The following is a 23,894-nucleotide window of genomic DNA, read 5'->3' as shown; positions in this document are numbered from 1 at the left end:
ACCTGGAGCGACTGCTGGGGGAGCGCTCTCGCTCTACCCCCGGTGGCCATCTGGTAGGAGATCTTCCTCCCTGTACCGGGGATCTCCACCGCAGGCTTGCCCTGGGACACCGGCCCCTTCTCCCTCAGCGGAAGGGGGGCGCGGAGCTGGCATGGGCAAGGCCAACAAGGCTCTTGCTGCTTGAAAAGCCTCCGGTGTCGACGGCATCGGCAGGGGCACTCTTCCACTCTCAGGTGTCGGGGGAGGCTCCCTGCTCAGAGATGCAGGCACTGGAGAAGACTCGACGGGCCGTGGCCAATGCATCTCCGCACTTGACCCTGCCTGCACCGACGGGGCAGGGGAGTGTCCGCGCTCCGTCTCTTCTTCATCGGCACCAGGGATGTTGGTCAGTGTCGAGTCGAGCCCAGTGCAAGCAGTGCACTCTGCACTGAGGTCATGCTCGGTGCCGAGGTGGAGTGGGATGGCTCAGACGCCGGGTGGAGCGCTGCCTCCATGAGCAGGGCTTTTCACTGGATCTCTCGGTCCTTCTGAGTCCATGGTTTAAAAGCCCTACAGATCTTACATTTATTTTTCCTGTGCTCTTCCCCCAGGCACTTAAGGCACCGACTGTTGGGGTCGCTGAGCAGGAAAATCTTCCTGCAGGAGGCACACGGCTTAAATCCGGGCTACCGGGGCATGGCCTGGCCGCTCTAAGTCCCTCAGGGACTTCTTATCTAACTACACTTAACACTACTTAACAACTACTTAAAACTAACTAAAGTACTTCGAATAACAAAGAGTTCAAACAAGGGGAATAGTACTTGCAGACAGCAAGACTAGTTCTAGCAACCGTCACGAGCAGAAAGAAGGAACTGAGGGGGTGTAGGGCCGATAGTGCCTCATATACCACGGCATGCACGCGGGACTCCAGGGGGCACCAGAGCTGGCCCTATGGGATCTGCTAAGGGGAAAAAAGTTCCGGGAACTGTGCACAGTGGCGTGCACTCACCTATAATGGAATGGACATGAGCAATCACTTGAAGAAGACGTCAACATTTTAACAGTTAAGACATTAGTATCTGAAATATTGCAGCAGGCGCTTTTAAAATATTATATAAGGCTCAATGCATCCAGGGTAGGTTTCCTAGTTTTAAAGATGCGGAAAAGGGAGGCTCAGATAGGTTAAGTAATTTGTTCACAGCATAATGCGTCCATTGCAGAGCTGAGCACAGAAATCTGACACTAGACCATATTCCATATTTAAACATATATGTTACAAATACACAGATACGCATGTAAACTCTGCCAGGAATGGTGAAAATTACCTTAACTCCTGCTTTTGTTATGGATATAGTCTGTTGCTCCATTGCTTCATGAATGGCAACTTGATCTCGTATATCCATTTTGTCAAATTCATCAATGCAACATACCCCCTAATGCAAGAGAGTGTAGAAATAAGATTATCCAGCTTTTACAGCAGCTAGACCAAAAAAGACCAACTTTTGCAAAATTGTATACAGTGAATCGAAATCCCCAAGAGAGTACAGGAACCCTGATAGTCTTAAATGTCTATTCAGATTTTGGTTAGTTGACTTACATTATCCGCCAGCATCAGTGCTCCTGCTTCGATGACAAATTCATGAGACTCCTCATCTTTCACTACAGCTGCTGTTAGACCAGCAGCACTGGAAGCTTTCCCGCTGGTGTACACAGCACGAGGACTAAACTCCTCCACGTGTCTGATGGAGAGAGGTACCAATAAGTAATTACGTTGCACTATCCACTTTTGTTAGAAATGTTGCAAGAGGTGCAGATACAAGAACTTTTACAGTGATGCCTTCAAATACTCTATCAGGCCACGGTAACACCTATTCTTTTCTTTAAAAGGAGATCAAATGAAGTAATAAATCCAAATAAGTGTATTCTCACTAATCTATACTGAGATCAGTGAGACCCACTGTGAATTAATACTACAAGGTTCAAGTGTTGAATGCTATGCAAACATTAAGCCTCTAAAAATACTAACCGGACCTCAGAAAAAAGTTACTAACCCTAACTGTTGTTCTTCGAAATGTGTTGCTCATGTCCATTCCCATGTAGATGTGTGTGTAGAAGTTTTTTCTCTAGTGGTACGTGCTGGTGCCCCCTGGAGTGGCACCTTCATGCCATGGTATATAAGGCAGCTGCTGCCCCGCTGCCCCCTCAGTTCCTTCTTGCCAGCTACTCCGACAGAGGGGCAGGTGAGCAGGTTTTGGAATGGACATGAACAACGTATCTCGAAGAACAACAGTTACGGAAAGGTTAATAACCATTTTTTCTTCTTCGAGAGCTTGCTCACGTCCATTCCCATGTAGTTGATTCCCAGGCTGAGAGTCAGGTGGTGGGGTAGAAGTTTCGTGCTGATATGGACTGTTAGACTGCTTGACCTAAGGCAGTGTCACTTCTTGCCTGTTGCGTGATGGCATAGTGAGTAGTAAATGTGTGTATGGACAACCAGGCTGCCACGCTGCAGATGTCTGGGACCGGAACCTGCACCACAAATGCTGCTGATAAAGCTTGCGACCTCATGGAATGTACAGTCAGGTGAGGAGATGGGACTTTCACCATAGCATGTATGTATGCATAATGTAATCTACGAGGAGATCCTCTGGGCAGAAACTGGACCCCCTTTCATCCTTTCCGCAACTGCCAAGAAGAGTTGAGTGATCTTTCAAATGGTCTGGTCCTCTCTATGTAAGATGCCAAGGTATGCCTTACATCCAGTGAGTGAAGCCTTTTTTCCTCCCTGGTAGTGTGTGGTTTTGGGTAAAAACCGGGAGAAAAATGTCCTGGTTACTATGAAAGTTCAAGATGACCTTTGGAAGAAAGGATGGATGTAGTTGAAGTCACAGCTTGTCCTTAAAGAAGACTGTATACGGCAGTTCGGAGGTAAGGGCCCTAATCTCTGAAACCCTCCTAGCTAAAGTATTGGCCACTAAAAGACTACTTTCCAAGAGATATGGAGCAAGGAATACATCGCCATTGGCTCGAATGGGGGTCCTGTGAGCCTCAACAGCACCAGGTTGAGATCCCAGGGAGGCAGCGATTGATGTACCTGTGGTATAAATGCTCCAGTCCTTTCAAAAACTGGGAGGAAATCAGGTTAGGGAATACCGTTCGACCATGTACCAGTGGGGTGGAAAGTCAAGATCACGGCCAAGTGAACTCGTATGGACGATACCAGAAAGCCTTCCTTTTTCCAGCAGAGCAGATAGTCCAGGATAAGAGGCATGGGTGTCTCATTTGGTAGGAGCCCTTTCTTTGATGCCCACAATGAGAACCTCTTCCATTTTGCCAGATACACCGATCTGGATGGCGGTTTCCCGCTATTCATAAGAACCATCTGCATGAGTTACAAACAACCTCCATTCCCGAGTAGTTCTGAACTCTGAGGTTCTACTGTACTCTCGGAGCTGCCGACAAGCCAAAGGGTAGTACCATGAACTGATAATGGTTGTGACCTACGATGAACTGGAGGAACTTCCTATAGACCCGGAATATCACTATGTGAAAGTATGCGTCTTTTAAGTCCAGGGTGGCATACCAGTCACCTGGATCTAGGAAAGGGATGATTGAGGACAGGGAGACCATGTGAAACTTCAGTCTCTTCATGAATTTGTTGAGGTTTCGCAGGTGTAGTATGGGTCTGAGATCCGCGTTGGACTTTGGGATCAGAAAATAACATGAATAAAATCCTGTACCTCTTAGGTCCGTCAGAACTTCTTCCACCGCTCTCACCCAAGAGAGTCCTTCAGGCCCAAGAGTCCTTCAGGCTGTGTAATTGTGTGTCCGTTTGGTCAGAGAAGAGGAAGTCCCCTTCAAACGGTAGGTTCTGTACTGTCATCTGTACCTTGTTGGGTGGATCTGATGATTGGAGCCAGAAGCGACACCTCATCACCACCGCTATGGCCATGGAGTATGCTGCCACATCCACAGCATCCCAGGAGGCCTGGAGAGATGTCTTGGATATCGCCCTGCCTTCTTTCATCAATGCAACGAACTCCACCCTAGACCCAACGGAAGGAGTTCCTTAAACTTAGACATGACTGTCCATGAATTGAAGTCATAGTGGCTTAAGAGGGCCTGGTGGTTTGATATTCTTAACTGGAGGCCTCCCATGGAGTACACTTTCCTCCCTAGTAGGTCCAATTTCCTGGCCTCCTTGGCCTTGGAAGATGGGCCCTACTGCCCTTGTCACTCCTGCTCGTTAGCTGTGACCACCAGGGATCCCAGAGAAAGGTGTGTGTACAAGTACTCTTACCCCTTAGTGGGCACGAAGTACTTCCTCTCAACCTGTTTCACCATGGGCTGGAGGGATGCGGGGGTTTGCCATAGTATCTTTATTGGCTTTGAGATGGCCTCATTGAGGGGTAAGGCCACCCATGTTGAGTCGGGTCATGTCAGTATGTCTACCAATGCTGGGGCAGAGTCCTTGATTTCCTCCACCTTCAGGCCAAGGTTTTGGGCCATCCTCTTTAAGAGTTCCTGGTGGGCCTTATAATCATCCTGTACCAGCCACCGCCTCATCCAGGGAGGATGATGAGATGGCCAGGACCACTCAGGGTCCTGGGGCTCCCCCAGTGCTGGTGGGTCTCCTGCTGGGGTCCTGCAGACCTCTGTCATCTCCACTCCTGGTACCGAGCCCCTCTCTGACTGGGGAGAAGAAGGGGGCACTCTCACTTCCGAGGGGGCCGAGTACGACTGACCCATGTGGGAGCTTTGGAAGGCCTGGGACATCCATGGAGCCCACATCAGCCACTGGGGTGGCACCTGCCACCGGGCTGGTGTCCATGCTGGTAGGATAGGCCCCTGAGATGTTGCCTCATATCTCTGGCCTGACCAGTATTCACTCCACTGTGATTCTGTCTGGGATGCTGAGCCAGAGGAGTCACTTCTGGGTGACCATGACAGCGCCATATCTTTTAGTGTTGTGTACTCATGCTGTGACAATGAGCATTGTCGGGACCGCAAGTGTCGTCAGGACTCTGTCCCATGGCGGGATTGTGACCTACGCTGTGCTGGTAATTGCTTTCACAACGTCAAGCCTCACGCCTCCAGGCAAGATGGGGGACGGTGCCTCACCATCACTGCTGGCTTGCCCAGTGCAGGGGTTGGTCTCCACAAGGCAGCCTCTTGCAGCAGAGCTGCCCGTGACAGACTCCGGCTCAAAAGAGATGGAGGTGCTGGGAAGGTCAAGAGACTTCTCGCTGCCTCGTATGTTTCTGGCATTGATGGTGCTGCCACGGTCAAACCTCCGTCCTGGCTCACCCTCAGCAGGGAGCTCATGTGCGCTGGACTCGATGGTTCCCCCCACGGGGCCAGAATCAATGGTGCATGCTGGTTGGCTGACCGTCATCTGAGGGGGGCCCTCTATTGGGCTTGCCCTCTCCGTGTCCTTCCTTGTTGGGGAGTGTCCACAGTTTGATTTCTTCAACCTTTTCTTTGGCACTGACGTTGTAGAATGGTGCCGTGCCGGCAGTGCCGACAATCTGGCTGCCGGGGGAGAATCACGGCGCCGGGTAGGCTTCGGTGCTTGGTGATGGGTCTAACTGATACTCTGATGCTGGGCAAAGTGCAGCCTTCGTTAGGAGGAACTTTTATCTACTGTCCCTGTCCTTTTTTGGTCCTTGGCCTATAGTTCTTGCAAATCTGGCACTTCGCAGGGACATGCCCCTCTCCCAGGCACTTCAGGTAGCTGTCGTGAGGGCTGCTTACCAGTATCTTCTTTGGGGCAGGTCGCACACTGTTTGAAGCCCTAGGAACCAGGCATACCAGGCAGGTTAGTCCCGCCTACGGGCGGGAATCTTTAAGTGCTTAAACTAATCTAAATACACACTACTTAAACTATTTACACCTTAATAACTAATGATTTACATTAACTACAGGCACAACTACTGGCTGATACTACTTGCAAAGCAAGAGAACAGCATTCCAGTGACTGTCACCGAGAAGGAACTGAGGAGGTGGCAGGGAGGCAGCGGCATATATATACCGCACCATGAAGGCAGCACTCCAGGGAGCACCAGAGCCGACTCAACACATAGCACTAGGGAAAAAGCTTCCAGCAACAGTGCACATGGCACACACACACCTACATGGGAATGGACATGAGCAAGCACTTGAAGAAGTAAAGTATCCAAATCTTACAGATAGAGAGAAAAGGCAGAGATGTTTAACAATCGGTCAAAGTCCTCATGACAAGTCAGTGTAGAGCTGGAATTAGAATTTAGTTCTTCCTGTTACAAAATTTATGCTCATTCCTCTAGACTATGCTGTGAGTGGAAACACCATAAAAATAATGCATCATGTCATATCTGATGTTTTAATTTACAAAAATAGTAAACAATATAATAACTTTACTATCTTATTTTGTACGAATGGGTAACATGGACCACTATTAAATCTGCTGTAAAGGGAAACTCTGAGACTTATTTTAAAATATACTGCATTTATACTCAAATTCTGTCAAAAGCAACACATTACCAGAGTTGTCAAATACCAGTTCATTCTTGGCATCTAATTTCACCACCACCATAATGTTCTTGTGGTGTAGCAAATAGATTTTATTGTTTGCTTCTGTATCTGTCAAAAATATTCAGTGATGTTTGCATAGTTCTGGAAATAGGTGCTCAAATAACTTGTTCCTCTTTACTTGACTTAAGGCAGAACAAATATACTGCACATATATGCATCAAGTATGGTTTGACTCTTATAAAGATTTTTTTTATTCTCTGGGATACAGTAAAACCCAAAAGAGAAATATTTTAAGGCACACAAGATTAACTCTTAACTACTTGACAGTGTTCCTTAAAGTTCCTGAATACACATATCAAAATACTGGCTCACTAGGCAAATACATTGTCTTCCCATATGTGTTAAGTATTTTGCAACTGTCTCCCAACAAACACTCCCAGCTCTGGTTACAACTGGCAACATAATTAAATGCTGGATTTTAAAGAGATGCTTACTTGAGAAACTGACTCTTGGCTGTACTTGGATCACCAACAATGCAAACATTGATATCACCTCGCAATGAAGTGTCTTCTACAGTTGTCTTAGGAACTCCTCCAAAAAGCATCAGCAGAATCCCTCGTTTCACTTCATCATTACCTGTCCCATAAAAAGAAGTTCCAGTGAAGGCCCATAATGCAGCTTTGGGATGTTACGATTTTCGTAGATAAAAATTCAGCCCAGTGGAATTTTAGGATGTTTTCTGAGTATCAGCTCCAACCTGCTGTTTTTGAACAACATGCACTGAAAACCAGTATTTATATGCTTGATGCAATTTCAAGGCAGACCAAATCACAAGGAAGCTGATTTCTCTGGTGCTTTAGCAGCACCAAATCTTTGGACAAAAACTCAGCTGATTGACTTCTTCAGAAACACAGATGGACTTAAGTGAGTTCACACGCAATTGTTCTGAGCCAGTGTCCAAATGGCCTGTTATCAAAATGCAGCTTTTATCTGAACAGTATTTCACATACTCCATTCAGAATTGAGATATTTGAAGTAAGAGTGTCTATCTATACCAGACAAAGTTTATATCTAGCTGTTCGGCTGTAGGGTTTACCAACTGAACAACTAATAAATAGGTCACCCTGTGTTGGAAATTACTGTTTTGATTTGCATTTCATTCAGAAATATTCAGAAGCAAAATACTGAGAGTTCTGTAGCACTTTAAAGACTAACAAATTTAATTTCAGCAGGCATATGCTTTCGTGGGCTTCAGCCCACTTCCTCAGATGCAGTTGGTAGAAATAATACAGCAAATATTGGCAACATATATAGGAGACAACATATACATATCCAAAGGCATAGACAACAATGGGGTAGGTGGATAAAAGCCGGGTACTTGAGGCCTAATGACAACCATTGAGCAGGAGGTGAGAAATGGGTGATCAGAGCAAATTACTTCTTGTAATGAGATAGCCATTCCAAATCCCTGTTTAAACCCAGTTTGAATGTGTCAAGTTTGCAGATAATTTCTAACTCGGCAGTTTCTCTTTGAAGTCTGTTTTTAAAATTTTTTTGTAGAAGTATAGCAACTTTCAGGTCAGATACGGAGTGTCCTGGGAGATAGAAGTGTTCTCTGACTGGTTTATGGATGTTATTATTTTTTATGTCTGATTTGTATCCATTTATCCTTTTGCAAAGTGATAGTCCAGAAAAATACCATCCTCTTATAGAGCACTATAAACACTAGACAGGTCGGTTTGAGATATTAGTTACATGGCTTCAACCTGTCCCAACACGACTGAAGAGCCACCAGCAGTAGCTGATACTATCAAGAATACAACCTGCTCATCACCCTGCCATAACTGCTAGATTCTTACCATGTACAGTAGGGAAGAGGCTGGTACAGAGATTGTGGTAAAGGTTTTTATCCTGGCTCATTTCAAACACCTTTTCCCATTCCTTTACAGTCATTTGGTTTTTAATGCTCTCTGCAGTCTGTTCCTCATCTCGGAGCTCTTTGCCACCAAACTAAACAAAGGTTAGAAAGTAAGAGTGAGGTAACATGATACAAATCCGAAAGTATGGCAGCAACTGAAAAACAAACAAAACACTGCAGGCTTGAATTCACACAAACTCAGCCTAGAAGAGACAAACCAGGAGTCTGGTTCAGTGTAGCCTGCTGGAATCTCTACAGAAGCACGGGGGCTTGTTTAACAGGGAAATCAAAAATTGAGGAATTTAAGTGACATATTTTGATTTCCATGGAAAAAGTACATTTGGAACAGCCTTTTCTTTTCCAGTAGAAACCATCAAACCCCTTCACTTGTAAAGCTATGGCGCCACATGCAGTATTTTGCACATAGCAACAGAAAGCTCAGTGATGAAATGGCTTAAAGAGTTTGTGATAAAACTATGTCCTTTTAATTCTCTCTTGAAACTAATTGCAAATGGAAGACATATCACTACTTCTAGAGGAAGGATACCTTTTCTTCCAGCAAATCTAGGAAGGATTTACATGCTCTTTATGTCTTATGCAGATGTAAAGTTGCTGGTGGAATTATTAATCAGACCACATAATGTGGTGCTAAAACTTAGCCACAGATAGTTATTTAAAATGTCTGTGCTTAGTTGCAGTGTTTAGGGCAAGGCTGTGATGTGGGCCTTAAATGACCTGCTGGTTCTTGAGTGGTCAGTATTTCCTTTTGGCTCTTCTAGGCCTCTAGAGGACTATCTTGTTGGTTTGCTCAAACTGAGTAAATTTTTCTCGGGCAGGAAGTGTCAGGCACTGATGCTGCTAGCAGGGGGCAGAAAAGACCTGATAGACCCTGTCACAGTAAGAATGTGGGAAGAGAGACTTTGCTTCATAAACCAAGATGGAAGAGGAATATAACAGATGCAACATGTCAGATCCAGAGCAAAATTATCAACAGATATAAACCAAAGCCTCACACTCTAGAAGAGGGAAAAAACCCACTATTATCTTCAAGCCAGATCTTTACATCTATTTTCTTTCAATACTTACCCGTGGATTTGTTGGAGCAACATAACATGCTAGGAAGATTAGTTTATAGGACAAATCTCTGACTCCCAGAGCACGAAGTCCTCGGATTCCTTCAGTTTCATAACCCTCTTTACCACTGACACGGGAACCAGTCTCCGCACGCACACCTGCCATAAGAACAAGACCTTAATTTTGTTTCAAACACGTACACAGGACAGCCTAAGTTACCATTCATAGACAGCAGCGTACCTGGGGTGGATAGCTGAGCTACATCAGGCACAACAATCAGCGATCCTGTGAAGTCACACTTGTCACCTGCCTGAGCCGACTCTACTGCTTCGGCACGCAAGATCACTTCAACGCTGCGAGGAATGCTTCCTCGCGGCAGCTCAGCCTGGGTCTCCTGAATGCGAACCTGAAGAGAAAGAGAATATTAAATGCTCTGCTGAAACTGACAAAGTACTTTACATTATTAAAAATGGATTTCTCAACTTCTGATATGTAACGTGTGGGGAAATGGCAAAATCATGCAACCGCCTTTTAAATAAAAAGGTTACTATTTAAAAATGTCCTACTGGGGTAGAGGATAAAAGGATGTTGGAAACACTGGACAGAGTGCAAAGAAGAGTCACAGAAGTGATTTGAGTGCTGAGGAAAATGCCTTGCAGTGACAGACTTAAAGAGCTCAATCTACTTGGCTTACCAACTTACTGTTCATTTCCTTCCTCAAAAGGAGTGCATAGGTTAATTTAGACGCTACCTGCCCACTTAAGCTTGTAAAAAAAATAGGGTGGATTGATTTAAAAATCTAGTCAATTTAAATCACCAAGTGGAAAGTCTTATTTTAAATAGATTCCATTTGTACTTCAGTTATTTTCTAAAGAAAGAAAACATTCACTCTGGTTGATATAATCATGAGAATCATGTTGATATACAACTAAATAGAACCTTTACACTAGATTTGGTACATCTTTTTGCTTCCTAGAAGGATACACTGTAACTATACGCCTTTATTTAAGCAATTATATATATATTTTAATATTTTCTGATTCTTATTAATTGTACATTTTTAGTATGTTAAGCAATATATTCTATTTAGATAATTAATTTTTTCTTCATGGATTTGTGTCAGACAGCATAAGGATACTAACTGGAATTTAATTAAACCAAAACAGCATATTTCTTTTTCATTTAAAATGTTTTAAGAGATTATAAATGTAAGCCTTAACATATTTTATTTTAAATTCAGATTATAAATAGGTTTATTTTTTAAAAGAAAAAAAAATATAATTTAAACAACAAAATCAAAAAGATCTGAATTTTAAAAAATCCAATTAGTTTATATTTTCCAAAAATCATCAATTTTTACGCATCCTGGTAATAAAAAAAAAAAAAAAAAAAAAAAAAGTTGCAGTCCAAAATAGCATTCTCATTGAACCATGTTTAAAAAAATTAAGTGTTTCAGCATAGAAAGAGATGAAGGTTAATGTTTTTTAAAAGCCTGATAACATCGGTTGGTTTTGCCCATCAGTACCATGTTAAACATAACTTAGTCATAACCAAGGTTAATAACTGTTAAACTCAAGAATAAAGCATCTCAAGTCTGAAAATTGCTTTTGTCCCATCAGTAACTTCAAACACTTTTAAAAATATATCTTCTAGAAACAGAAAGCAGCCACTTGTCCTAAATTCCGGTGCCTTGTATTAGGACTGCAAACTATCTGATTCCATATAACCAAGAATAAATGTGAACTAGTGGCAGTAGCACCTTCTAAACACGCAGACGACATTGACAGATGCATGAAACAAAGTTTCAGGAAAGACATGGAAATACCTTTTGAAAATCAACAAATCTTGATTTGTTTGTATCCAGCAGGAATCTCCTTCTATTGGCACAGACTGGGTTTCTGCAGATGTTTGGCTGTGTATATTTAAATTGCTGCTCCACATCTTTTATCACTGTCTGACAGTCTAGGCACAGGAAGGTTCCACTTACAAGCTCTGGATGAACTGGGTGGGTACGTACCACCTGTCCACTAATACGCATCAATGAGCCAATTCTGGCTGACGTCAACTCTCGAATTCTGTTTAAAAACATCAAATGAATAGCCATTCAACTCTTAGCTGACTTGGCATTCTACATTATGCCCCACTTCAACAAAGTACAGTAGAACCTCAGAGTTACGAACACCTCGGGAATGGAGGTTGTTTGTAACTCTGAACAAAACATTACGGTTGTTCTTTCAAAAGTTTACAACTGAACATTGACTTAATACAGATTTCAAACTTTACTCTGAGGAAGAAAAAGGCTGCTTTCCCTTTTTTTTTTTTTTTTTGGAGTTTGCATTTAACTCAGTACTGTACCGCATTTGCTTTTTTTTTTTTGGTCTCTGCTAGTGCCTGATTGTGTACTTCCAGTTCCAAATGAGGTGTGTTGCTGACTGGTCAGTTCGTAACTCTAGTGTTCATAACTCTGAGGTTCTACTATACTTAAGCACATGCTTAAAGATAAATATGTGCTTAAATTCTACTGAATACAATGGAATCTAAGCACATGCTTAAGTGCTTTACTTAACTGGGGCATTTAAGAGGATTCAGGACTATACCAACACAATTCAAGAACAAACATGTTACAGCTGATATCATGCTTAGCATTAATGAAACTTGCTCATTTCCTCTGTGTTTCTGAAATTATCTGTGATAAAGACCATAATTTGGATGATACCTAAAGTTTAAGTCAGCATCACAAATGTATAAGAATTGTGTTTTGAAAATAACATGTTTTAAATTGATTTTAAAATAATCATTCTGTGACTTGTCTGTCTACTTACAAGCGACGGAAACAAAAACCAACACATCTTACTTGTGTCTGGTAGGTAGATCTTGGAATGCAACATAAAAGTCCTTGTATGGAGGAACATTTCCATGGTCTCTGGCAAAAGTCTTCACTGCTCGGCACAGATAAGGATAAACTCTGAAATATAGGAAAGAATTTCACATTTTACACAAGTTACACAGAACTCCTTTCCCCTTTACTAAGGCCTGTTAAAGGCCTCCCTCATAAATGTGCAGGCTTTGGCTTATTATACGCAAGGACACATGTAAGCAAGTGTAAATATGCCAAATGTGAAATATTGTGTGATAACACAATTTTGCTCCTCATTCTACAAAGGCGTTTGGGTAAAGCTTATTTCACTACTAAATCTTCTAGGTTAAGTTTAGCTTGAAACAAATGTTGAGACTAGAAAATAGCAATTGACTCAATAAAATATTTTCCAAGTAGCGAGTATTACAATGGGTGGATTCATTTTGTATTTCCATATTGTCCATCTACTTTTCTCCACAGCACAAACACAATTGCCTATTTGTCGCATGTTTGGTAGTAGTTCTGAACACAGGACCTGCAGTGGGTAGAACTAGTAATCGGGCCAGTCAACAGAAAGTTCTGATGTAATGGGGAAAGTATTTTTAACTTTAATATCCCAGTCATGTTGTCCAGTTCTCAAGTGAGCCTTACCTGTAGAACTCCTCCTGGACAGTGGTAGAGAGCTGCTGATTGAACTGCTCCAAATCCACAAAGCTTACAATTAATGTGTTCCGCTCTGGACGAATCAGTTCTTCAGCATCATGCAAGTATTTGATTTCCCCATCACTGTTCTGGAATCTGAAAGTGACAGCATTTTAAGAAAAAAGTTTTGCAGTACTGTATACCAAGCAGGAACTGAATACAGTTCTTCTGTGCCCTGTATAATGGGGGTAAAAAAAGGCCATATGCCACCATCACTTGTAAATGTTACTGCCAAAAACGTGTTTCCTCATGTCTCTTTGTGCACTGACCCACACATAGAGATTTCAACATGAATGAATACAACTGAATCTGTATTTCACATACCTGACTCCCCAGACAGCATTTTGTTTATGTTTTACCAATGATCTGCACAAGTAAAATGCGTGTTTTTGCTTCTTTATGATTATTACAGATTATATGAGGAATAGCACAATATAACATCCTTGTTTTTTGATAGACGACCCCTTGGAAAATTAGAACATCACGAGTGAAAAAATGGAAGCTGGGAACCAAGAGATGCAGGGACCTTCAACCAGACTGTTCAAAACTTTGTTAACTACTAAATAAATATTTCTGCCAATGACTTGGAAGAAAACCTCCCTCTGGGAAGAAAACCCAAGGGAGACCCACATTCTCTCTCACCTGCCTTAGAGGAGACTCACCATTCATGATAGAATTAGATATTATGGAGCATCAATTTAAATACAGTTTAAACCTGGGCCAAAATGCAAGTGTTGCTAATAGTAACCTTTGTGTGTAACATGTGCTTGATCATACAAGAAACTGAGGATACAAAACAAAGGCTGATTCCTGTCAAGTTAAGTTAGCACCTTCTGTGCAGGGCTAGCCAAAATGCACACACCAAAGCACAAGTAAGGTACAAGGAAATCTCATAACAGTCTAACAGTTTATTAATTTGTAATCCATCGAGGGGATTATACTCTGCTTGAACAGGGGAATGCTCAAACAAAAGTAAACCAAGAGGGAAGATTTCCCTCCTCCCCCAGTCAAACAGAATGGCCACCAACCAGTCGATGTCGCAAAAGGAGAGGGTACAAAACAAGTTCACACATGTCTGATCTGAATTAGGGCGGAGAGGCAGCATCAGTGCAGGAAGATGCCAAGCGACTTAAGCCCCCGTCAAGCAGTGCGCGTTGACCCAGGCCAGGACTCGGAGACTCTTCCACCCAGTCCCCGGCCGCCGATGAGTCAGGACGCGGTCGTGGGTGCACCGTCCGTGGTTTTAACTGAGACCCAGGTTGGCTGGGGAGGCCTCAGCAGGGCGCAGGCAGCCATCGCACAGCGGCAGAGCTCCTAGGGACTGGGGAGACAGGGCTACGGAGGAGGCTGGAGAGGGAGGGACTGCAAGTGAAAGTGCCTCTAGCCCCAGTACCTCAGAGCAGCCGCAATGCTGCCTGTACGCCCCACCCCCATTCCTCTCGGCTGCTGCAAGGAAGGAACATCTGCCCAGCATGGGGGAGGGGCAATAGCCCTGTACCGCACAGAGTGGGGGGAGAGCAGCCACTCCCCAGGGTAGGGTCCCTGCTGCCCCCCCCCCGTGACAAGGTCCGGCGGCGGGGGCCACAGAGCTGTCATTGCACGGGGGCACTTACTCCTCCAGGAAGTCCTGAAACAGCTTCTGGCACTTCTCCGCCACCTCATCGCGGAGCTGCTGGTGCGCGGCCCCCGCCGCCCCGGGTTCTCCGGCCACTAGGTCCATGGCTCGAGCTCAGCCTCCCCAAGCCACAGCAAACCCCACCGGTCCCAGGGCTAGGGGACTCGCTTGCTCGCGCTGCACAGACAGAGCCCACGTGGCCAGCGGGCGCCACCAACGACCAATCAGCGGCCGCCTCTCCTTGCGTCCCGCCCCTTCCGAATGTTCCCCGCGAAGATTTTGGCGCCAAACCCGGCTCGGGCACAACAGGTAGAGGCCGGGCCGCGATGTAAAAGGGGAGGTGACATTAAAGGGGACGGCGGCAAGTCGGCGGACGGCAAATGAAGAGCCCATCATGAAACAGCCACGGGATGTTTTCACAGCCGAGTATCCGAGCGCCTCCGGCGGCTGGGGCTGCGCATGCGCATTGCCGACAATCAGCCCCTTGCTGCTAGGCGTTGGAGGGGGCCGGGGGCGGAGTTGCCAGGGTTCCAGTCCGCCCGTCCCAGGCCTCTTAGTTGAGCCTGGCCGCCTGCCAGCTGCCCCCCCTCCCCCCCCCCCGGTGAAAGGGGGTCGGGGCAAGCTGCCGCCATTGCTTCCCCTCTGGGTGCGCAGCAGCGCCCCACATAACCTGTGTTTGGCTCCGCCCGGGCGCTGCTGCCAGTCTGCCACCGAGGCAGGGTCACCGAGATCAGAGACCTCCTGCACTACGCGGGGTGATGAATGGATCCCCAAGCGCTGGGCACCGCCTGGGTCTCTCCAGCCTTCAACCCCCCGGCACCTACTCCAGGAGATGAGGGCAGCCTTGCCTCCCACTGCTCGGGCCTACCTCGAGCGGGTCCTGAGAGGGCAATCCCCACCCGCCCCTCACCCCAGGCCTGCCAGCCCTCTTCATGGGGCCCCCGACCACCTCCTCCGCACACCCCAAGCCAGCTGCGGCATCTGCAGCCGGTGTGCTGCCAAGCCAAGGCTCACAGGGCTAAATTTCCAGCACCCTTAAAAGGCCCCATTGTGCCAAGTGCTCACAGCCAGTTGTGGCCGCCCTTGGGGAATAATCGTTCTTCTTGGCGAACGCTGACCTCAACTCCGATGACGTTTTGAGAGACATTGCTAGGCCCCCCTAGGCAGAAATTAATGGTCTACCCAGCTGGAAGCCTCTGCTGGACTAGAGGCAGCCTAGGATTTCAATGTTTTCAAAGGCAGTAGTTTTCTTCCTGCCGTAGCGTTGTCATTGTAATTATGAGGTAGGTGCAGCATACTGCACAGAGTCTTGACTTAGGGTATGTCTATATGGACAGCGGCAAAGTCGCCGCCGCCAGATCGATCTTCCTGGATCAATTGAGCGGTCAGTGTAGACCTGCTCAATCGATCAGGAAGTCGACTGAGTAAAACCACGCCCTCAAGTAGCGTAGCATAGCACTGTGTCGACAGGAACACGGTTCCTGTCAACGCAGTGCAGTGAAGACAGCACGCAGAAGGGAAGCACAGCAGTTGACGGGAGTTACACAAGCTACTCTGCGTAGTTTGCGTAACTCCCTTCAACTGCCGCAAATCTCCAGGTAAGTGTAGAGCAGGGCTCAATCACAAAACGGTACGAGACTGTTTGACAGTGCATTTTTGGGGTGAGTCGGTTTCACAGAGCCACAGGACTGCTGATATGGCCCAGCTCTGGAACAGTCTCTAGGAGAAGCCCAACCCCTTTAGGGGTCTCAGCCTTCCTCAGGGGAAACCAGAGGCTTCACTGGCTTGCCCCTTAGATTGGACCACTTCTTGCTTCACAGTAGGAGCTCTGTTCAGCAAGTCCAACTGAGACAGACTCCTGATGGAGACTTGTGCACTCCTCAGGGATTAATGCACCTCACAGAGCATTGGCAGCACCGCACACAGCTGTGTCAAGACAGTAGGGTTATTAGTCAACTGGAACACAACTTAGGAAATCCATAGGCTAGCACAGAGAAATGAAAATTAACATATAGACCAGGGTAGTCTATTATTTTTTTTGTTAAGGTCCACATTTCTTGATCAAGGTATTGTCAAGGTCCAGACTCCAGAGAAATAAAAATAACAATCATGATAAGTAAATAAAAGGATTTTAGGGTCTGATTAAAAGTGGCTTGTGGTCTGGATTTGTCCCATGGCTTAACTAATGACTACCCCTGGCATAGACCATTCTGATCAGCCCAGCCCCAGAGTCCAGCCAAGCTGTAGTGAAACTTTTTCTTCATGCTCTGTGTTTCCCGGTGAGAGTCCCAGCACCTTCCAGCTATCAACACTTATCCTCATACCTTCCTAGTTCTTTGTTTTTCAGATGGGGAATGTTGATCAGCTCCCTGTGGAGAGGTGGGGAAAGCTGTACCCCTTTGGTGCATTGGTTGGTAGGTGTCAATGTCCTGGCAATTGTATTTGCCATTGTCTTCTCAAATGCTCCACTGATATGAGGACATAGACAGCTAGGCCTAGACAGGTAGGCAACACCCACACCTATATCGATGAGGTCTGGTCTACACTAGGAAATTAGGACAGTATAATGACATTGGTCAGGGTGTGAAAAATCCACATGCTGAGCAACACAGTTAAACTGACCTAACCCCCTGTGTAGACAGCTCTAGGTCGACAGGATATTTCTCCCCTTGACCTCGCTACCACCTCTATGCTGATGGGAGAACCCCACCCATTGGCATAGGTAATGTCTTCAATAATTACTACAGCAGTGCAGCTGCAGCAATTTATGTGTAGACATACCCTTAACCTGCCCTGAGAGCAAACTGGCCTTTTCTACCCCTACTGGGTAACAATGCAGCATAAAGGGGCAACTGAGGCACTCACAAGATAAAAAAAAAATTACAAAAAATTCTCTCTTTGTCACAGTAGGATAAAATGTTGTATGGTTCAGTCATATTTCAGATAAGCATATACCAAAATCAATCTGCTGTGGAGGCCAAAGTTCAGAAATTCTAGCTAGGTCAGTCTCCCTAGATTAGAAAATGTTTGCTGTTTTTTTATGCAGATTGTTGCAACATGGTGCACAGATGAAAAAGCAAAGCATTTTATTTTTATTTTTTAAAGGAGAATTGAACATTGAAATGAAGCAAAGAAGGAACCTGCACGGATTTTAAAAATTGATTTTATGCTTATATGCCAACACATTCTTTTTTTAAAGTCCTAAGAGAAATAAGGAAGAATTAATTAGTTGAATAATTTTAAAAAACATTTGCAAATATATTCATGAACAAATGGCCAACTTCTCTCTGGTGCTGTCTGTGGGATCATGCTGTTATTTGCAAGAATTTGGATGAGAGTAGGTTGTTTATGAATCCTGATTTAACATAAATTAATAGATGTCCAAAAATTAATCCTGGATTGTCCATTATTCATTAGGAGAATCCATCATTCTTCTATTTAAAAAATTTCAGACATGAGAGTGGGCACAATAATATGCAGCCCAGGTGTCTGGTGAGTCTCAAATATACCCTGTACATGCACACAAGAATAGCTAATAATTGAAGTGAACCATTTGTGAAAACCACTTAGCCTGGATATTGTTTGTCCAAATTGGTCAGCAAATGCTTCCAAACAAGTACATTTGCAGAAATCAGCTCTTTTGTGAACAAGTCCCAAACAAAAATAAATTCCAAGTGAATGCTATTTGCAACAACAATATGTGATCACCTGTAGAAATGAGTCTATACAGTGCAGCAGTGAATATTTATAAATAAAGAGGGAAGCTTGTTTTGGGAGGTATGAATAAAAGACTCTTTCCTAGGACAGAAGAGATACAGGCGTAGTACTTGCATTAAAACATGAAATCTGATAGTTGTCTTTTATCAGTCCCATGAGACTAATTTCAGGCAGAGTAGACTGGAGTGTTGACAGCTGTCCCATCTAGGTACACTTACAAACAATCAGTGGGAGGCAGCTGACCCATAGTGGTGCCCTCTTGCATGTTGTTACTTTGTTAAGCTTTTGTTGTCCTTTCCCTCATCAACTTTTATATTGAAGGGTTTATCACTTTTGTAAAAGGTGAGACTCACTTTAAAAGGTCATTGGACCCAGACAGCGTTAGAAAAACATCCGCCACATCAACAAACTTCTGCTCTGTGTTTTTGGTCTTGCCTCCACTAAATTTGCTCTTTTAGTGAGGTCATCACATTCACACATGTATACCACAACTAGAGTACAATATACAGATTATATTTCAGCATTACAAAGCTCAGATGGTTAAATCTGAACTGTTCAAGTACCAACATGGATGGATCTTAACATAAGTAGTTCAAATACGCCTCCAAGTACTGTCCCTAAATCCTATGGTTACAGCGCAAGTGATCTATCTAGGTTACTGTCTGCATTTCACTGCATATGGGTCAACTTGGCTAGAAGTCATGTGCCAATAAAACTAGCACTGTGCTGTGGTCTATACTATAGTACTACAGACTGAATAAATAAACAAGACTTCTGCACAAACTTCTATATGCCTTCTAGCCAAGGCATTTTACAAACAGCAACTTAGCCTCAACACATGCCTGTAATGCAGGAAGTTATCATCACCCCCATGTGACAGATGTAGAAATCGAGGCACGGAGAGGCTAAGTGACACAGTCAGAAATAGAATCCAGATAACATGCTTCTCAGTTCTCTGCCCTATTCTTCAGCTTTAAGACATTGTAATAAAAGAAAGCAGTCGCAAACGAATGAAGTGTGGGGGAGCAGAGAACATAAAGGCTAAGAATTACATAGTACTCAAAGCAAAATATTCTAAGAGCTGTATTAGGAAACCAAAACACATGAAGCAAAACCTAGCACCTTCATTGAGAAGGATCTCTCTTCAAGGAAGTTCCTGGGAAGATTTGTTAGGCTAGTCTATACATAGACTCAGTGTGCAGCAGACTGGGTTGTAAATGTACAGTGTGCTATCTTGCCATGTGCTAACTGGATGTATAGATTCTGCTACAGTGCATTAGAAGTTCTATAGTGTGCTTTGATCTGCTTCTGTTTCACAGGGAGTTAGTGAATGGCAGGCTAGTGCATTGTAGATTTACACCCCAGCTTGCCACACATGTAACTCTCCATATAAACAAGCCCCAAGTAACCCCACTTTATTACCACCAGTTCTGAGCAAAGTTTCAGAAGTACAAGATCAGAGTGCAAAGTTAACGGGAATCATGTAACGTGAACAATTGCAATACAGTACTTTATACTTCTATCAAAAGATCAGATAAAGTGTACCTATCAGTTACCAAGGTGAAAGTGAGTCCAGAGTAGGAAAATCAAACAAACAAAAAATCACCACTAACCCATCATAAACTCAGCAGAGCTACCTGTAGGATTATCAGTTTTGTTGGAGATAAACCAAATATGAATATAATTAAGGGTTACAGTCAATGCAATAAATGTACAGGGGAGTTTTTTAAATAGTTGATAAGATTAAATACCTGTATGGTGAACATAGGAGGTATTAAAGGTTTACAGAAATGTTTTAACTCCTTTCATGCCAGTTTAATGGGGCAGTTACTATCAAGTTAGCCAATGCATAGAGGTGTGTGTATCTCTCACACACACACAACTCTATACATTGGCTAACTTGACACACACACACAAGTTATATTGATAGGTATTATGGTATTTATATGTGTGAGTGTGTTGGGCAATCATGCTAAATTGTATTATACTTATTGTTGCCTACTTATGCTAAGGCATATATCCCAAGATGTTCTGGGACAAGTGTAGCTTAGCACTTAGCTTATGCAAATACAAAAACTGTCAAAAGCTAGATGGATGAGCATTTTGTTCTAAAATGTAATATCTGGAAACAAAGGTACAGTGAATTTCAAGGAAATCATGTAATGCTTTATATTAGGAAGTATCTACATGCCCCTTCATGTCTGGAATTTAATATTCAAATGAAAGATAGGAAAGTACAGGAAGCACCAAAGACACAGCTGGCACAACCTGGCTAGTTAAACTTTGATGTGAAAGGATTGTGTAACTTGTACACAACCATCCTATAAAAATGGCTAGTTTAAGGGGGCATTTGGGATGCACAACTTCTGTGTAAGATGAACTGAACATGCTGCAAGATTTTGCTTCCTGGGAAGGAATGGTGATGTATTAACTCTTTATCCTATATTGTATTGTCTTTAGACAATACATTTGACTGAGCTTGGTTCTTTGGTCTCTTGAACATTCTTAATATCAAACTGCAAGTCTAGTCAATTAGTTGGCTGTACCCTTTGAGTCAATAGCTACCATGAATTACAATAGTTAGAGCTTTTTTATAGATAACTCTGCTGTTGCTTGTAACCAAGAAAAATGGAAATTGGCCAGTCAGTCAGTAAGTTCTCCAGTGTTCAGAGTGGATGACTGCACTTCATGCCATTTAGCTCATCCTTAAGCCAACATCCAGATCCTTTAACACTAGCAGCCAATATGAACATGAAACAGTGCATCTAGTGAAATATTAGGCTTTATATTGTTCTAAGAGTATCTTTTATAGTAACATAAGCATGTTTGCAACTGTACCACAGATGAGCTGACCCAGACTGATATTCACTTACTACATCCCCTTGTGATAGGACTAGTAGTATTACTTCCACCTAAGACACATTGCAATATAATGGTTATTCATTCACATAGCAGCGTCAGTGTGACATGTGCTTTACAGACATGTAGAAAAGCAAGCTTCTGTTCCAAATATCTTACACTGTAAGGGCTGTATCCTGTAAGGTGACCACCTAAGCCTCTCTTCATTTTGGGAGCACTATCCCAAAGCCTTCTCTCTATCCCCTCTACCTCCTGCCAACACCATATGGCCTTGCAGGGGCGATGTGACTGCAGAGAAGAGCCAGCTATGGCAGCTGGTGGTAGTAGAAGCAGACAGACAGGGACTTCCAGACATTCAGAGAACTTTCTACAGTTTTGACTGGACTTTCTGCTTTGTGCTGATTGGCTGTGCACTCCAACCCTGTTCCTCCTCCCTTACACTCTCTTCACCTCAGCTTTACTCTGTACCTGCCCCTCTTCCTGTCCTGGCCTCCTCAACCCATTCCCTTTCCATTTAAGCCGATCTCTTGGTAAATAACTTGTCCTGCTCCACCCCATAAACAAACCAACACATTGTTCACTTGGTGTGTTACACCCATTCTCCCACCTTGTGTCTGCTGTGTCTAATCAGATTGTAAGCTCTTCAAGGTACTCAGTGTACATGCTGAGGCACTACCACAATAAACACAATTAGTAATAAATAAAGGTTTTTGATCTGTCAAAAAACTTAAGCAAGGGTTTAAAGCCATGCATGTGCATTAAGTATTTCACTAGACCAGATAATTGGCTCCTTACAGGATCAAGCCCTAAGCAAACAACAGACAGAAAGAGATTGGGTCAAGGAGTGAGTTCCAGCATTGCCAACTCTTTCAGTCCCCCTGTTCTCACTGGATGGGAGGAGGGAGCAAAGAGCCCAGTAGCTCAGCAGAAACACAGACAGGATGGGACTGCTTCTCCCCCATCCCTCACCCCTGCCCTTGCAGCACCTGACCTGGAAAGGGGTAAAACAGACCCCATTTCAGCCCCCCAGGCCTGGGAGAGGGGAGGTGAAGAACACTAGGAGAAGCAAAAGTGGGGAGAGGGGCTAAGAGCTGAGTTGATGGAGGCTGGCTGGGCTGAACCGATGGTGAGAGCTGAACTGATGTTGGTTGGGGGAAGTGCTGAACGGAGACAGAACTAAGGGGTGGAGGAGTGAGAATTAATTGCTGGGCAGGGGATAGGCAGGCCTAAGGGTGAGAGCTCCTGCAGCAGGGGCGAGAATCACCTTACCCAATACATTTGGGATAGTGGCCAACACTAAATTTCTCTCTGACATACATACAGGTGGGAGGGGGAGTTCAAACATCAAAAGAGACAAAAAAGCCCAATACGGTACAGGTGTTTTTTTTTTTTTTTTAAACCATGATATTCTGGGCCAGTCATGATTTTTGATCTCTTGAGATTGGTAGTACTGGGATTCTAAGTGCAAAGGGCAGGAAGATATGATGGAAGAAGCAACTAATTTTGTGGTTTGAGTGAAGAGGGGGAGCAGACAGGCAATAAGAGCCCAAAACTGTGCAAATTGTTTGCTTTTTATCTGTATGCCATTAACATTATCTCCCTTATCCAGTTGCAATGACCTTTGCTATAATGTTTAGGCAATACATTTTTCTACCAATGAAAAGATGAATTTTGTATTCTTTGTGATCTCCTTAGTCATTTTTTAATGGCTGTGTCTTTGATGCTGGAAATTAATGTTTCAGTAATATGAGATTGCAACACAACTAAGACATCATGGCATTCTGCCATTATTTGGAATATTGGTGGAATCTAGTCCGTGTCCTCCTTTCCACCATATTTTATTTCAGAACTCAGGCAGGAGATCTTCACTTAAGATAGAAATTACTCTCCCTATCTGTTTCCACTTTTCCTGACCTCAATACACTAGACTGGTATAAGGGGCAAATACATTCCCCACGGTGGATGATGTCTATGTTGTTAGCAATGTAAACATTGACCTTGTGTGTCAATGTGAAGTTAAAGAAAAGCCATGACATTAGAATTAGCAGAAAATGTGTAAATTAGTTCACATTAGACTCATCTACCCTGTTAATGGCTTGCACCTAGTCACTTGTAAAGACATCCACATATGAGTTTATCATGTGAATACTCATGTTACATGGACTATACATGCTAAAATCCAACTCTCATTCTGGTTCTCATCTGTAGAAGGGCTGTAAATCTTTTTAAAAATCATATGAAGGTTAATGGAAGTTGCATCTTGCTTCAACATCCTCTTCACCATCACCCATGCACCATCATTACAAACTGAACCTTTGACCAGATTCTAACAGTGGACAAATGTTCAGGAAAAAATGAGACATACACTGTAAGGTTAATTTAGAAAGAAAGGTGACCACTAAGAAAGACCAAGAGATTCTCACAAGCAGGAAAACAAATCCCTGCACATAAAAAGACTACAAACGAACAGAAAATGGGCTAGAGGGGAAAGGAAAATGCAAGTTAAATAGGAGGACTAACATTCGCAAGTTTTTAACAGTGCATTTAAAGAAAGCTAATCTACATACATCATTTCTTCTTTTAACCATAACTTTTGGAGCAAAGCATTCTATTTTTCTGCCTCACTTGACACCTGGCTGGTGATGGCACTGAGTAAAACT

At 43.8% G+C, this 23,894-nt stretch overlaps 1 protein-coding gene across 1 annotated transcript in view; it reads right to left on the bottom strand.

Moving 5' to 3' along the window:
* MCM6 (minichromosome maintenance complex component 6) overlaps positions 1 to 14,829 on the bottom strand; it is a 31,478-nt gene extending 16,649 nt beyond the window's left edge. Inside the window, exons 1-10 of the mRNA XM_067549909.1 lie at positions 14,657 to 14,829; positions 12,993 to 13,139; positions 12,339 to 12,449; positions 11,310 to 11,559; positions 9,725 to 9,890; positions 9,497 to 9,642; positions 8,352 to 8,502; positions 6,987 to 7,128; positions 1,577 to 1,718; positions 1,305 to 1,412 (exon numbers count right to left, since the gene is read on the bottom strand). Coding sequence (XP_067406010.1) covers positions 1,305 to 1,412; positions 1,577 to 1,718; positions 6,987 to 7,128; positions 8,352 to 8,502; positions 9,497 to 9,642; positions 9,725 to 9,890; positions 11,310 to 11,559; positions 12,339 to 12,449; positions 12,993 to 13,139; positions 14,657 to 14,763 — 1,470 coding nt within the window. The 5' untranslated portion in view covers positions 14,764 to 14,829. The remainder of the gene's footprint in view (positions 1 to 1,304; positions 1,413 to 1,576; positions 1,719 to 6,986; positions 7,129 to 8,351; positions 8,503 to 9,496; positions 9,643 to 9,724; positions 9,891 to 11,309; positions 11,560 to 12,338; positions 12,450 to 12,992; positions 13,140 to 14,656) is intronic.
* Between the last annotated feature and the right edge of the window lie 9,065 nt (positions 14,830 to 23,894).

The sequence above is a fragment of the Emydura macquarii genome, unplaced genomic scaffold, assembly GCF_026122565.2.
Source record: "Emydura macquarii macquarii isolate MOO-44397 ecotype Brisbane River unplaced genomic scaffold, CSIRO-AGI_Emac_v2 contig_1253, whole genome shotgun sequence".
Taxonomy (NCBI): Eukaryota; Metazoa; Chordata; order Testudines; family Chelidae; genus Emydura; species Emydura macquarii.
Note: the sequence above shows the minus strand (reverse complement) of the source record. Positions and strands in the feature narration are given on the sequence as shown.